The sequence below is a fragment of the Rhagoletis zephyria genome, unplaced genomic scaffold (genome assembly GCF_001687245.7).
Source record: "Rhagoletis zephyria isolate East Lansing unplaced genomic scaffold, Rhagoletis_zephyria_1.1 Rzeph_scaffold_07635, whole genome shotgun sequence".
In the NCBI taxonomy this organism is placed as follows: Eukaryota; Metazoa; Arthropoda; class Insecta; order Diptera; family Tephritidae; genus Rhagoletis; species Rhagoletis zephyria.
The window spans coordinates 9528-25890 of record NW_016164717.1 but is presented as its reverse complement, the minus strand read 5'-3'; the positions used below and the strand labels follow the sequence as shown (position 1 = coordinate 25890).

At 36.1% G+C, this 16363-nt stretch overlaps 1 protein-coding gene across 2 annotated transcripts; it reads right to left on the bottom strand.

Annotated features, from left to right (window-relative positions):
• Positions 1-1712: 1712 nt before the first annotated feature.
• LOC108374357 (protein yippee-like CG15309) lies at positions 1713-13336 on the bottom strand. Of its 2 annotated transcripts, none has more exons than XM_017630347.1 (3): positions 13193-13336; positions 2546-3615; positions 1713-2398 (listed from the first exon to the last, which is right to left on the bottom strand). In XM_017630347.1, the coding sequence occupies exon 3, from the start codon at positions 2247-2249 to the stop codon at positions 1905-1907; it is 345 nt and encodes a 114-aa protein (XP_017485836.1). In that variant the 5' UTR covers positions 2250-2398; positions 2546-3615; positions 13193-13336; the 3' UTR covers positions 1713-1904. The 2 variants fall into 2 exon arrangements, with proteins under 2 accessions (XP_017485836.1, XP_017485837.1); XM_017630348.1 differs by lacking the exon at positions 13193-13336 and adding an exon at positions 12666-12687.
• Positions 13337-16363: the final 3027 nt, after the last annotated feature.

The following is a 16363-nucleotide window of genomic DNA, read 5'->3' as shown; positions in this document are numbered from 1 at the left end:
GCTGCAAAGCGTTCATGAAACTTATTATTTAGAATACAGCAATTATTCGCTTCAAAATTACAGTACTTCAAAAATCGATTTTAACTAATTGTCATTACATATACACATATGTATGCTAATATGTACGTACATTAATTGTATGATGTTGATAATATTCGCTTATCTATTTACTACACATACTATGTACTCTCAAATGTATTTATATCATTCAAGCAAAAATGTGCTAAATTATACAGCGATAAATTAATGAACAAATATGTAACGAGTTCGCTGTGTTAAATATTATTGACAAGCACAATAATATTATAAAACTCGCAAAAACACATGCATATTAATTAACATTTACAATGCGCTAATGTATGTAGCTTCTCGCTGAAGCATATTTTTTCAATACTTCGTTGTTGCATGTCAGCTGATTTTGTTATTGTTTTTCAACAAAATGTTTAATAGGCGCTAACGGTAATAAATCGAAATGTAAAGTCGTTTGATATTTGTTAAGTTATTTCCTTAGCTAAACTTTTAACATAAAAGTGAAGCATAATTTAATATTTATTTGATTACTTTAAAGCGTTGTATAGTATCTATGTCTCCAGTAACTAAACAGAAAATCGCACATAATAAGATTTAAAATTACAAGCAGGGTCTATACATATATTTCTCACATTTAGTCAATATTTTAAAACAGCAGTTGCATAATTACAAATACAAAAAACATTAATGTCATAAGTGTGCACAATTAAATGATAAATAAGTATGTATTCAAGTTATGGGAAAGTTGATGCGTAATTTCGGGAAATTCAATTGACCAGCACCACTAAAACTTAGAAAGTATCTATGTGTCTGTGTGTGGTTAGTCCCGAATGGTATGCGAACACCTTTAACGTCAAGCATTTACTTCATTGACTAAGTTACATTTTTAAAGATTTTCTTTCTAGAGTATTTAATTGCGTTGCAGTAGCCCAACTCCGGCTACCGCCGTAGCTAACATCAACAGCAATGATGAGTGTAGTTGTAGGAATTGTAATTTGAAGATTTAAAGAATCGGCAGTGGTAGTAGCAAACAGCGACAACTCCAAATTTTCACCTTCACAATAAGCGCGCGCGTGCCAGTTGTGCTTTCATTTCCGCTAGCTTTGCATTTGCGTCAGCGTTCAGCGCTTTGGTGCGCTTTTTGCACACATTTGTGGATTTTCGATTTCATCTCAACATTTACTCAAAGTAATTTGTGTTTGTGGCTCTTTCCTAAATTTCAGTGTGGACCANTTGAAGCAAGTTTCTGCAGGCTTTTTACGCATTTATTTTTGTTATTAGGACTTATTTCGATTAAGAAACATCGGTATGTGCGAGTGTATTGGCGTAGGAAAGATGTGTGTATGTCAGTAGAGAGGAACGTGTAGGTTACAAATATGCAGCCGCTGGTTTTGTAAATGTATTTGTTTGTACATAATCTAAAATAGAGTTATGTCCTTTGAAAATCTAGTAGGTAGCATTCTTAGTTTTAGACTTAAACTCATTTTAAAAATTTATTTTAAAGCACTTTCTTAATTTAACTTTGCTTTAACACTGATTTGCAATGTTTTTGTTTCGATAATGTTGACTGAACGCATAATAACACTTGTTAAACATATCCAAACCGACACCAGCATCAACGCATCACAATATCTAAACTCTACATTCCCGGCACGACACTTCCTCACCTCAGCTTATTACACCGCCGCTCCTCACAAGTCAACACCAACACCAACACCGATGCCATCCTCAAGCACAACATCTCCAACAATTTTTACAACCGCATCTTTGTCAAAAGCATCAGTTTGCACTGCCTCCGCCTTCGCCACGCGTCGTTTCATCATACCCGATCTGTACGATCGCATCAGCACCACCGGCTTCGCTACCACCATCGCTCAATCCCAGCCGTTCTCCTTGATCATATGCGCCAACTCAATGATGTATTTGCCCTCCTTATACTTCTGACTGGACTCGTATGCGTGCTCGTACTTCCAGCCCAATGGCGTTTTGCAGCATTCGCAATAGATGTCTGCCACGGCATGTAGACCGGTGAGCAGCACACGTTCCTCCGTTTGGCCACAGGCCACATTCACCACCGAATTAAAAAGATAGGCCGGTCCTTGACTGCCCTGGAACGATTTGGAGATAAGCTCATCGTGCGAGGCTAGATGCGCACGGCAATGAACACATGAATACGTCCGATTCGTGGACGGCAAATAGGCTTGAAATGTCTTCACCATTGTGCTGAGCTCCACCGACTGCTGTCTCTGTATATATGCGATTTATGATAGTTGGCCTCGACTGCTTTTACCTTGCACTTTTTTATTGCTTTCTATATGTATGTATATGCAGATTTCTTCTTGATCTCGTGCAGCGTAAATAACGTCAGCTGTTGCGACCGAAAAGAGAAAAGAATTTCAATTAGCTCCAATCGATTAAGCACACCAAAGGTACAAGCAAAAAAAAATGGCAATATTAAGATTCAGCGTATAGCACAGCTGGCACGCTGTGCTCATCAAATAAATTTCCCACTTACCAACAAAAGAAATCCGAAAAATTTTAACTTTTCGCTTCGTCTACTTTTAGCTAAGCCGCTTGTGATTCCGTCAAGCTATGTCTCCACTGCACACCTCTAATTCCACCAAGATCTAACTATCTATGTATGTATGTATGTATGTATGTAGGTGCTGCACACTCCAAAGCACTTGCAGCAATTAGAGCAACACAAGTGAAGTAAGGCAAAACCACAACTCTTCAACAACATTCACTTTGGCACTGTCTGTGTGTGTGTTTTTTTTTCGAATCGACTCGTTTAGCGCGACCATCTAGTTTACCAGCTTGTTTGTAGCTCCACGGTTCAACAACAACTCAACGGCATCCAAAGCGCGTTGCTCTTTATTTTGTCCGCGTTTAGTGCGCTTTGGTTTATTTTTATTATTTTCGACTTTTTTCTTCGGTATGTATTTTTATTTATTTTTCTACTCCTATTTATCTTTTTTGCTTGTATTTTTTACGCGACTATGGCGACGACGCTTTCGGTTGTGTTATTGCGCTTCTCCCACAGACCAGTTCTTTTTAGCTGATATTTTCTCTGCTTACAGTTGTTGTTGTTGTAGTTCCTTCACTTATTATATATACAATATATCACTCGGAGTGTAGGGTATTTATGTGATTTTGTGTGTGCACCGTGATAGCTTTTAGTATCTATATTTGCGCTCTGATAAGTGATTGTTTATATGTACGTTGCACCTCCCTTATGTTGCGACACACCAACCAACCGACCAGCAGTTCGAAAAACAAACACTCCATACGAAACCACGCCGCGGCGCAAAAACAGAAAATAGCACCGCTGGCGATGGCGCACCTCCTGCAATGACTTTGGTGCTTGGTATTGGTTGGTTTTATTGCAGCGACGCTGGAACTCTATCGCCCAGTGGTCTGTCTGGTAATCTCAGCCTTTGTCTCGCACACACACTCAACCCACTTGTGTTTGTTTATGTTTTTAGGTTTTTAGCTCTTTTGTTCTTGGCCAGTATGCGAACTGTTATTGCGATTGAAATCAAACTCGTCTCTGTTTATTTTGCCAGTGATTAAATATCAAATTTCCTGTAATGTAAAAAAAAGATTTCAAGTATTTAGTTTATCAGTTTATCAAAAGTACGCATCTATAAATTTAGTAATGGAATGATAAGGCAAGATACATAGATGCTTCTACAAATGTGTATATATGTTTCTAGTAGTCAATATTTGAGTTGACACAAAAAGCTATGTAATTGCCATGTTAACTGTTGCCGCATTCAGACATCAACCGACTTGGAGATGTCATCGGCTGAGATATTGAAAACGAATTTTAAGTTAGATACTACAGAAAAAATTCCCTAATACGGATATGGTCTAATCCGTCCAGGGCTAAAAAATTTGCTCCAGCAGAAAAGGAAATTATTTTAGTTCAGTTGAGTAATGGTTTTAGTGGAAAATAGTTAGCAGGAAAATATGGCGTCGGTACATGCACCATTTCCTCAATAATTGTATTGCCTTTTGTTGTTGTTGTTGTTGTTTTTGTTGTTGTTTTAACGGCTACAACACCCCCGCCCAGATCGGCTGGTATCTCAGACGTTGTCGTCAAGCTCAACTAACGGATTACCCAAGAAGCGTGCAGCCTCTATAGAGTCTGTCCACAGGGACAGAGGCATTAGTTGTGTGCGGTTTTGCGGACATACAAAGAGATGTTTCGAGTCGTGGGATATCTCTCCGCATGCCGGACATTCGCTTGGCACATCTGCATCTAATCTGCTCAGGTATGAGTTCAACCTGCTGCAGTAGCCAGAGCGAAGTTGGGCTATTGTGGTCCGAGTCTCTCGGTGCAGACGAAGCTCCATCTCGTCTACGTCAGGTAGTTGTGTGCCCAGAACGGCATTCACAGGTCTGGAGTCTACGCAACTTGAGACTGACTCCCTGTGAAAGCCGCAACGGGCCTGTCGATATGCTGACGGGTCCATAGGTTGCTTTATGCTTGCAGAGCATTGTGTTGTGCTCCCATATGGGGAGCATTTTCGCCTCGTCATGTACGTGGTGTTCTGGCGACATCAGAAGACAGCCGGTCGCTGTCCGAAGTGGTGTGTTCTGCGCTGTCTGCAGCTTCATACCCTGCGTCGTACTGGTCCTCGGTGGCCACAGCCCGTTTAGGTCGTTGAAATATCTTACAATATTGCCTTTGGTAATCCGGATTCCTGTGTAGGCCAGTTGAGCTGGTTTTAATTGATCCGGATTAACAAAGTTTTACTGTATTTATAGCGATATAGATCTTGCTAATTGGTTGAAAACACCCTCCATATCCAGATCTCGAAAGGTGACAAAATTAGGCCTAAGGGGCTCAATGGACACCGATGCTATAAGGTAGTTTAACCCTCTAATGCCCAAAAAAAATTACTTTTGCCTTCCTTGAGCGGCAGCTTTAAATTCTTGCTTGCGAGCTACAGTGACTCAAACGAGTAATCGGACAAGCTTTACAAACAAAAATGCATCTCAGTTGTTAGATTTTGAAAAAAAATCAGCTGGCTAAAAACTTGTTCCATTATTCGTTGCAAGCACTGTATGTACAAGGCGGTTATGTTGATCATCAAAATTTACTTTGTTTAATTTTAAATAAAATTATTTTATTGCGCGTTTATCTTTTACTTAGTCTTTTTATTACAACATTTGTAATGACATTTCAATGACAACATTTGTATAATGTGATTAAATGATCTGCGAGAATTTTTCCATTTGCATTTATGTACCCATGCATCACAACAATGAATACCAACTTTTTACACATAGCAAATTAATTCATTTGCTCGATAAAAATTTGCAAATCATTAAATAAGCAAATAATGTTGTAACACAGCCATCTAATGGCAACCCTACAACATTTTAACTACATATATACATATGTATCTACTAGAACTCCGATTGCTAAATAAAATAAATCAAAGAACAGCTGCAGACATGGAGCCATAAAAATTCATACAAACAAAGACTGGAGCACAGAAAGTCGTGGGTAACCAATATGCCAGACATGCATATTTGCCTGTGACTGTGACTGCGCCTACAATACAGACCATAGACGGCAACATGTGGAAATCCAACAAAGAAAAATATTTATGTACATAATAATATAGAAATTTGCACTTACAGCAACTGCAACAAAGAGAATGGAAAACGCAATGAATGCAGAATTGCACAGAACAGCAAAGTCGAGTTATTAGAGAGGGATAGATATAGAGGACAGAGAGTAGCAAAGTCAGAACGGAAGCAGGAGCGGAATAAGCGGATCAACAAAGCCAAATGGCAGACACAATAATGAGTGGAAAGAATAAAAATGGACAAACAGAAAGGTGCATACATAGATGGCTGCAAAGGACTAGGCAAACAGACATGCAAATATGTATGCTTTGTAAGCCTCTGTGTTTGTGCATGTCGGTAGAAGTTGGAGTTAAACGAGGCAACAGAGGATTAATGTACATGGTCTTGAACTGTCGACTGAAGCAGCGGCGTTGAGGCAAAGACACAATGAAAGTTCATAGGGGCCAAGTAACAACTGATATGTATGTATGTACTATATTGCACAAATAACAAGCAATAAAGGCAGACGTACAGCTACATATGTATGTTTGTACTTATGTTAGGGTGGTCAAAAATGATATCCATATTTTTTTGTTAAAGCCACTTTTTTGTAGAAGTAATACAGAATTCATGAAAATCAATATTTTCCGATTCGTGAACTTTATTGTGGCTTATTAACATTTTATTTTAATATTGTTATTGAGGTTTGTGCCACGATTATGTTTACTAGGAAAAATTTAAAAAGCAAGTCTAAGCGGTAGGAGGAAAACTGTTTTTCTTATCAGGAGGCATCCAATAATAATACCCAATTGTTTATTTTACCATTTTTATATACAAACAACTTTTTATGAGTCCCCCCCTCCCAAGGAATTTTTTGAGACTTATAAATATTTAATATTAAAAAATGGTTAAATAAAAAATTGTGTATTGTTATTAGAAGTCTCCTAAAGAGTAACAAGAGATTCTATCAAAAAAAAGTCCCGGGAGCACTGCGTGTACATTAAATATCAACATCATTATTTTTTTATTTTTACTACGTACAAAATAAGATATTCACTAAAATTTCAAAAAAAAAAATAGCGTCCGCTTCCAGGATTTGAAATACTCAATTTTTTTTATGCAAAAACTTGACCAAACCTTGACTTTGACAAGCGAGTATGAATCTCTATGAATAAGTTTCAATAATATGTCAAATTTATCAGACTTCAAGTGAAAATTTTGTAGAAGTTTTCGATTGGAAAAAAACAGAATTTATTATTGCATCTCCCTAAAAGGCTGCTTGAAATTTTTAAATTTCCGTCGATGTCTTTTTTGTACGTAGAACCAAATAAAGAGGTTCCCAAACCGAATTTAGATTTTGATATTTTTAAAGGTCACCCTAATGCACTTGTGCAAATTTTAATACAAGACCATGTTAACAATCGGGACAGGCTGTAAAAATCGATGAGATCGTCTACAGGTCAATGCGATAAATCACAAATGATCCATCCACCGGTTGATTGGCTGTGGAAAGCTGTATTGGCGCCCAGATGGCTGATAACAAGATTTTTAATTTTTACATTTTCGACCACATACATATCTCTAGATGCATGCACTGTTAGTTCTCATATGAAGCTCGCATACCTAAATATGAGTGCATGCAATTGTAGGAATTTACATAGATAGTATTGCCCAAGTTAGTAGGGGAATGAAAGATTTAATGAGACGCGCGCAGAATAAGTGTTGCAAATAATATTAATATTCTACACTTCAGCGCTTTGTGCATTGTGCCGGTGTGTTGTAATGTAAATGATGTATGCATGTACTCGTATATCGTAATTATTCGAATGCAAAAGCGCGCATGCACGGAACAAAGAAGGCAGGCCGACAACCAGCAAGAATGGTGAGGCAAAGCCAGCACAAAGGAAACTAAATATTTATTTTATAATTTTTTATAATTTTTTTTTTTTATTAATTCGCATATTTAGCATGTATGTAGAAGTGCATGTGTGCATTTGCAAACATACCCTGCAGTGAAAAGGCAAACCAGTCAGTAAAAAATACTAGGTCGTTAACTAGTATGTGTTAAAGCAATGGCCTACAACAGTTCGACAATTTCGTAGAACTTAAGCGTTCAGCGACATTTGCCCTTGAATTGCCAAAGTCAAAAATAAAACACAATTAATTCATGAAGACTACCGGTTCGGGTTCTGAGATCGTTGGTTCGAGTCCTCGTGGAGGTGGTTAAGATTTTTCAAATTAAATCAATGTGAGTCAATGTAACTATTTCCATTTAAATATAAATAACTTTGAAATGTAATTCCATTGCGGGAAAAACATATGTACATATGAAAAGAAATACTTGTGCCATAAGAAAAAATGAATAAAAAACCTTTTTTTTTAATTAATGTTAAAAATTAGAACAAACCTTTAAATAAAAAAAAATTAAATTGAATAAAAAATAATAAAAATAATGATTAAAAAAATTTCCTCTGCGCTAGGACTGAACCTTGAACCCCAGGACACCGCCAGTGCTTTGCTCTGTCGGCCATTGCGACTGGTGGAACTCCGTAGGCAAAATGGCATACTTATGCTTTTCACAGGGGATGAATTGACAGACTATCTCATTAACTGCAATGATGCTACTAGTATTCCTACTAGTAGATGCTGATGCATAGCCTGACAGTTGACAACTCGTAGGACATCGCCATGTTAAAAATACCAGTCGCTAACACTGAAGAAGGAAAGAATTGGACTGAAACGGAAACTGGTAGAATTCTAGTTCACAACTAGCAGCTTTCCCTGCAGGGTGCATACATACATACATATGTGGAAATAACTGCCAACAGAAGGCGAACACCAAAAATGTTGTCGTTGCATTAATTTGAATGCTTCTACGTTTATCAATGAGATTAAATCAATTTATTCAGGTTTGATCTGTTTTATTACTGTTTAGATGTAACTTAAAGTATGCGTAAGTAATACGTGATGATTTAAAAACCAATGGTAGCTTCATTCTATTGCAACCGAATTCCAAAACCTCAGGTCCAAAACTGGAATTTGCTGTTCAAAATAATCCAGAGCCTGCATTTTTCAACGGATTTGATATTTTTTTAAATGAAAGCTAATAACAGAAGATACATTGATTTTTGGAAAAAATTGGAAAAGTAAAATCTAAAATTTATAAAAAAAAACATTATATTTTTTCAGAATTTTCAGAAAAATTGTGGGTGTACAGTTTTATAGCCCATTAAATTTTAGTCCAATAAAGTACAAATTTCACAAGTACAAATTTCCCGCGTTGCATGCTAAAAATTTTTTTTCTGACATTTCGCGCCTAGCACCGTCAGAAAAAAAATAATAAAAATCAACGCGAAGTCTTAGTCACTTGAAAGTATGGGTGCATTCCAAAACGTCAAAATACAAAGCATCAGACTTTATCGCACTAAAATTTAATGGGCTATAAAACTTCGTACATAAAATTTTGCTAAAAATTCTTAAAAAATTCTATATTTTAGTGAAGTTTTTTTTTATAAATTTCAACTTTTGCATTTTCTTTAATAATTTTATAATTTAAAATATATATAAGTGCTTCCTTTGATTCAACATTTATTGCAAAGAGATATTGGAAAAATAAGTAAAAATTATATGTACATTGTCATTTTAGGATCCTTACATACCATGGTTCCAACTTCAAATAAACATACAAGATGGTAACCAACTTTTTCAAATCCTTTTTTACCATTTTTTGACATAGTATATATCTAAGCTTGCTAGCCTTGTTCCCTGCAAGAAAGTTTAACCTGAGAATTCGGCGTGATACATTTCGCAGGTGTCTCATTTTATCACAGAGCAACAGCAACTCCTTAAATCGTTCCGTTGGCAGCATTTTTTTTACAGATTATTGAAGATAATCGATTGGCTAATCTTTCTGCATAACTGCATTTTCATAGTAGCGTTAATATCGCAAAAAATTAACAATTTTAAGTTTTTGTTTTTGTATGATGAAATGTAAACATTTATCTACAAGAATGCCAAATTTCATACCGCTATTGTAGTTTAGGAGGAATTAACTCTTTAATTTTGCCATACCTTAAAATATAACTGTCAATAACTTAAGCAAATATAAATATAATAATTTTTTCGAAATATTTGTATGCCAACATAAGAATTATAAGTACTTTACATTGATATACTTTTTTCATAAACGCCTGAGTTAGCGAAATTCTGCGAAAGTTGTCGAGTTAACCCAAGTTGGCTTGAAAGTTACTTTTCTGTCCAAATCGGTTTAATCTGAGCTTATGTATGATTGACTATTGCCCAAACACTTTATATTTTTTTTATATGAAATCGGGCGACTTTGAATGACAGGCCAACACTTTAAGGACCATTACACAATTTTTTACTCTGAACACAGTTGTGATGGCGATGCCAAGGGCTAAAAAATAAGTGCTAAATTCCTACGACAATTACAAGGAAATTGTATGTATACTTAACTCCTATTAAATTTCATATATGCAATGAATGATAAGAAATGCACTGACAACTTATGACTTAAGTAGATATTGTTGCGCAGTTAAAGGAGAGAACAACCATACATTAATACCTGTATTGCGAATTGCTGATAAATTTTTCCTGAGCCATTGAATAGAAGCACCCAGGCATTCAATATGTATAAAACGAGTGCACAAAAAACTGCAAAAATAAAAAGTATTCACCACTAAACTTAATAGAGGTTTAAAGCTTCCACTCAATGTGATATTTGCTTTGATAAATGAATCAATATTAGTAATTTTCCGCTCACCCGCCTACACATATGTATGACTCAACGACAGCCTGTTGCACCACAAACAGGGTGGACCATAAAACAGGCGTACCACTCCTGTTTAAAGGTAAATGTGTAAATGAATTTATATACATACATATGTGCATAAGTTGGTGACAAATCGCATTCAGAAATCAATTTGGAAAATATGTAGTTCAAAACAACAACATAGGAAAACTAAAGATATTGGGCACGTGACAAGTTATTTATAGGTTTTTCCTACAATTTCATAACCAGAGATGTAAATACATATGTAAGTATGTATGTAAGTAGCTACGTATTTGTTTCAAAACAAAAACATAAGCGAGACGTAAACGCCGAAAGCGGCATTTGAATAGAATTAATTGACTTACAACGTGCCCACACTGGTCTGGGGGAGTGTGGGGCTATCGTGAAACTCACCTCTATATACTATCATTAATGACGCACTCACAGAGTCAGCTTTCATATTAAAAGCAGACAGTTATCTGGAAGAGAAATATTAAAACAAAAAGACCCTATAGGAAAAATATGAGGGCAATTTGAAATATAAGTGAATTTTTGATAAAAGATACATTTTCCGCAAAAAAAGCGTTTTGATTCTCAAAATAGTCTCCTGTTAGCTCGAAACATTTAGTCTAGCGTGTTTCCAAAGTTTTTATTCCTTCCAAATAATAAATTTGTCAAGGTCTTCAAAATAAGCTTTTTTTCAGTGATGACCGCTTCATTCGATCGAAATCTCTTACCGCCCAGCCATTTCTTTGGGTTTTAAAACAGGAGTCGCTGGTGGGCTAAATCTGGTGAATATGGTGGATGGTGAGTTCGTAGACCAATTGATGGATTTTTCAAGGCAATCGATGTGAATGACACCGCGTGCATCCCAAACAACTGTGGCCATGACCATATTGGCCGACAGACCCACTGTGGTCTTTTTTGGTGCCCTTCTTGATTGTTCCTTAGTTTCTGGTGTGTTGTACTTGTATTGAGCACAGGGCCACAGTTAGTATATCGACGGCTGAGTGGAAGATCGACCTACATATCTCGGCAGCAAGTTCCTATCTCAGAAAACTTTTCAAGAACGCCCTATCTCAGCTGCCGATTCAAAAACGCCCTATATCAACATATTTTCAGCTTAGATAGAGCGTTTTTCAATTGTCGTTGAAACACTTTTTAAATATTTTTATGCAAACTTTTTAAGCTTTAACTATTTTTTCATCTGAGGGTATCTAAAAAAAAATCCTTTAAATCCCTTAAAACCCCACCTATTAGAAAAACCCAGCCCAAGCTCTAAGAAAGTTCCCTCTTCCCCCTCGAACCCCGCCACAGACCCCTGGAGATAAATTAGCACAAAGAAAATGTAAACTTGGGCTCCGCCATCCAGAGTATTTTTGCGCAGAACACCTATAGGCGTTGGCCGCGCTTGGAAAAAATAACCCTCTGGCTACGGCATCCTCATTATTTTTGCGCAGAACCCACCTTGAAGTTTTAGTTTTTTAATAAGTTAATGCTTGAAAATCTTTTTACTCAATTTAATTATTTTCAAATAAAGAGCTCTGGAACTGGAACTGGAGTTCCCTGCAGGGACAGTTATCCCACGCACTCATACGCACACACATGCATGCAAACACCAACTGTCTACCAACAGTTGAGCTTTGTTAGAATAGTCATAACAACGGTAAAGTAATACAAAGACGCAGCAACTGCAAGAAGCCAACGACACATCAAATACATTAAATGCGAAAGCATCAGTGACTAATAAATACAAAAAAAAAGAGAAAATAGTTCGATGAACCCATAACTCAGAACTGGATGAGAGGAAGAATAATCAGAAATATTTATGTATGTGCATACATACATACATATCTAAGTGGCTAAGAATGTCACAAAAGAAGTGCGCAAAGTGGCGGAATAACAATGAAACGAACAGAACAGAAGGGGTCCTGTACGTAAACACACACACAAACATACATACATACACGCGTAAAGAAATCGCGATTTACAGTTAGCCAGCGCAGTTATGGTGGTGAAATTTGAACTTTTTCTCGGTAGTAGTAGACGGCGGCGTATGAGTAATAAAAATTACTATTAGCCAAACCGGAAGAAGAGCTCTGGGGGTCTGTTCTGTATTGGGATTCGAAATGCGCCACGGACTAATACGAATACGAATTCGAACGCAAAACAGAGTAGACCACCGCTGGACTGCGCAAAGGGGAGCAACAGAAATTTATGCGTAACTAAAAGTAAACAATTCATATAAGCGAATGCGTACCTTTGTTTTTCAGCCACTTGGTAAGCAATCACAAAATTCGAAAAAAAAAAAACACACAGAACTGGTATACACAGCAAATGCAAGCACTTCACACAAAAACTAAAACAAGTAGAAAGCAAAAACAAATACATATTTACGAAAAATGCAAAGTAAATGCCTTTCACAGCTGTTTTTCGCGGTTAAGGAAAGAAACTAAACCAAAATAAAGACTAAAAACAAATATTCGGATTAAAAACAAAAATAAAGATACACGAAAAAGTGCAATACGAAAGCATAGCAGAAAAACGAGTGTAAGAAGAGAGAGCACACAAATCAAAATAAAAGTTGTAAACAATTGGGAGAATAAACATGAAAAGACATATACATACATAAATACATATGAATATAGCAAAACAACAAAGCACTGCAAATGTTTTCCTTGAAAAACAGCCATACGCTTTTATTTATTTATTTTCTTGTATCAAAACGAGAGATTAAAGCAAAAACACGACAGTAGGTAGCTTGCACTCCGATTGAAACCTACTTACCAACTTAAGCGAAATTTATTCAACTCTGCAACACGGTTAAGAAGTCTTTAGTGCACCGAGTTGAATTACTACTTTGAATTTATAAATTAAATAAAAACACAGAAATTCAAGCAGCGCAGAGTGCGAACACGTTTACGATGGCAGCAAAACATCAACTGTTCTTACAGCTGCAATGGAATTGTGTTCGTTGCTGGCGGTTGGCTCGACTGTTGCTGTTGCTTGATGATGATGATGAATGACAACAACACTAATAAGAGCAACAACCACAACAACAAAGGTACAATATGCCCAACATGCGCATTTGTAAATTTGTGTGAGACACAAGAGCACAGAGCCAGACGAATCAACCTATCTTTACAACCACGGTTGCCACTTCTTCTCTTCTCTTTTTTTAGGGGATCAAAATGTAAAAAATTTACCAAAATATGTTTTAGCTATAGATTAAATCAGTTACAACATTCAAATGATTCAATAAGTGCGAAAGGGTGCGTTAAATGCACTGGCCAGCTGGCGCTCTTCGTATACGTCTGAAACACACATGTGCTCAGAGAGCACTCAGTGAGCTATGGCCTGCCGACCGCTGGATTAAATTAAAGCGGATTCAGCGTTCTAGTTATGTATTTTTCTTCCATGTGGTTGTTGTTGTGTTTCTCTCTCTAGGAAGAAAAGTTCTGAACTAAAGCGATGAAATCCGCCTTTATTCAAATATTTTACAAATAAACATTGGTGATTTAGTTAATAAACCAATTTGTGTGTTTGTGAGCTATTTTATAACGATTCCAGCATACCATTCCTAAATTAAATTTTATGTAACAGCCAAGGACCGAAAAAAGGGTATGATCGAAATTAAATGTCGTTCTCGTAGTTTTGCTCTCAAGAACGGTTAAAAACCCCAAATCGAAATGAGAACAAACCAGAACGAAAGTGAGAACCAGATTGTGAAGAACATTCTCAGCAGGAATTATATAAGAGCAAAATCCTGTGAAACGTTCCCGAAAAGAACAAAATGTCAACAAAACTTTCGGGAACGTTTTTAGAGAGAAAAAAATGGGAACAAAAGTCTCCGGAATGTGCTGGTATAGAATAAAATGAGAGCAAATGTCTAAGGAACTTTCTGTCGAAGAACAATTTGGGAACTAAAGTCGCCGAAACTTTCTGACAGACGACGAAACGGATACAAATCTTCTCTAAACTATGGGCGAAGAATTTAAACGAGAACATTATTTTTCTCATAGCACTCTATTAGTTAGAAATGTTTGAAGAAAGAAAAAGGATTGAAAGAAAATCATGCAAATTAAGTCAACGAAAGACTTAAGGCACGAACTTTTCTTGCACGGAAAATAAAAAATTGTTCCATAAATGGACAGTTCAGCGAAAAAATTGTTTAAGTCTTAAAGGGCGGGGCTTGTTCAGGATCATTTCAGGATTAGTTCGAGCCCATTTCGGGATTAGTTCTAGGCTAGTTGGGGGCCAGTTCAGGACTAGTTGGGGATCAGGTCGCAAAGAGTTTGGAACTAGTTAGGGAGTTATTTGGGACCAGTTGGAACTATATTATATATATATTCCCGAACTATTCTCAAACTAAGCCCCAATTGGGCCCAAACTACTCCCCAAATTGTCACGAACTGGTGCCCAACTAACCCCGAGCTGGTCTCCATCTAATCCCGAAATGGTCCTGAACAAGCTCCGTCTTTTAAGACTTAAAAAATTTGTGCCACTCATAATTATTATGAAACGACTTTTTTAACATGAGTCTCACAATTAAAGTCTTTGAAGACTTCAAATTATTTATCGCAATAATAATTATTATCAAAGGACTTTTATAATATAAGTCTTTGAATAATAATTATAGATGACTCGAAAAATTTGTATCTTAATATAATAATTATTGGTTGACTTTTAAGCTTTTCTCTTATAATAATTATGTCTTTGCTCAAAACTTGTATACTCGTTTTGTTCTCTGGTAGAACATGCCACAGCCTTTGTTCTTATTTGATCCTCCTAGCAAACGTTCTCGATACTTTCGTTCTCATTGGAAACGTTCCCGAAAGTTACGTTCTCATTCTGTTCTCCTTGAGATCGTTGCCGAGAGTTTTGTTCGCATTTTGTTCTTTATGGAAATCTTTCCGAACCATTTTTCTCATTTTGTTCCCGTTCAAACTGCTCTCTATACTTTTGTTCCTGTTTGACTATTTTGTGGAAACGTTCTTAACATAAAATTTTGTTCTCATTTACATTTCGACCAGTATGGCAACCGTGATTACAACTACATTGGCGTTCATACTCAGACCTCAGAACACAGAGAAAGCGACGCGGTTATAATCCAACAACTTTAAGAAAACTACAAGCAGAGCAGATACATAAATGCATTGGCAGACAAATTTATACACATATGTGTGTGCATTAGGGTGGTCCAAAATGCATGTGAAAAAGTAAAAACAGAATGTTTATACTCTCATCCCCTAGGCTTGTTCTAAACCGAAAAATATACTTAATTTTTTTATTTTGAAATTTAAAAATATTTAGAGCGATGAAATTTATATATTATATATATTATATATTTTATAAAGAAAAAACAGTTTTTGTAGAAATGGTATAGATTGCTTGAAAATCAATATTTTTCAATCGCAAAACTCTGTTTCTCTTCAGCAGATTACCAATAATAATAACCAATTATTTATTTAACCATTTTTTCTTAGCAACTATATTTTATAGGTCCGCCAAAGCCCCCAGAAAATGCAATGGGGGAACAGATAAAAAATCTTTAGTATTAAAAAATGGTTAAATAAACAATTGGATATTAATATTTCAAGTCTCCTGAAGAGAACCAGAGTTTTCCGATCGAAAAATATTGATTTTCAAGAATTTTATACCATTTCTACGAAAAGTTGTTTTTTCCCCATAGGTATGTATAAAACAAAACTATGTGGAAAACTTTGAGTGCTTTGAGCAACCTCTAAATATTTTTTGATTTCAAAATAAAAAATAGGGATATATTTTTTCGATATAGAACAATCCTAGGGGTTGAGAGCATTAAAATTCCGACTTTACTCATGTTTGACCACCCTAATATAAATACATATATATGTAGATACATACATACATACTATTTAAGGTATCAATTCGCAAAATGTTGCAACAGAAAACTCAGCTGTGGTCACTGTGGTTAGC

Coding starts and splice junctions, on each gene's coding strand:
- LOC108374357 (XM_017630347.1), bottom strand. CDS start 2,249: ATGGTGAAGACATTTCAAGCCTATTTGCCGTCCACGAATCGGACGTAT.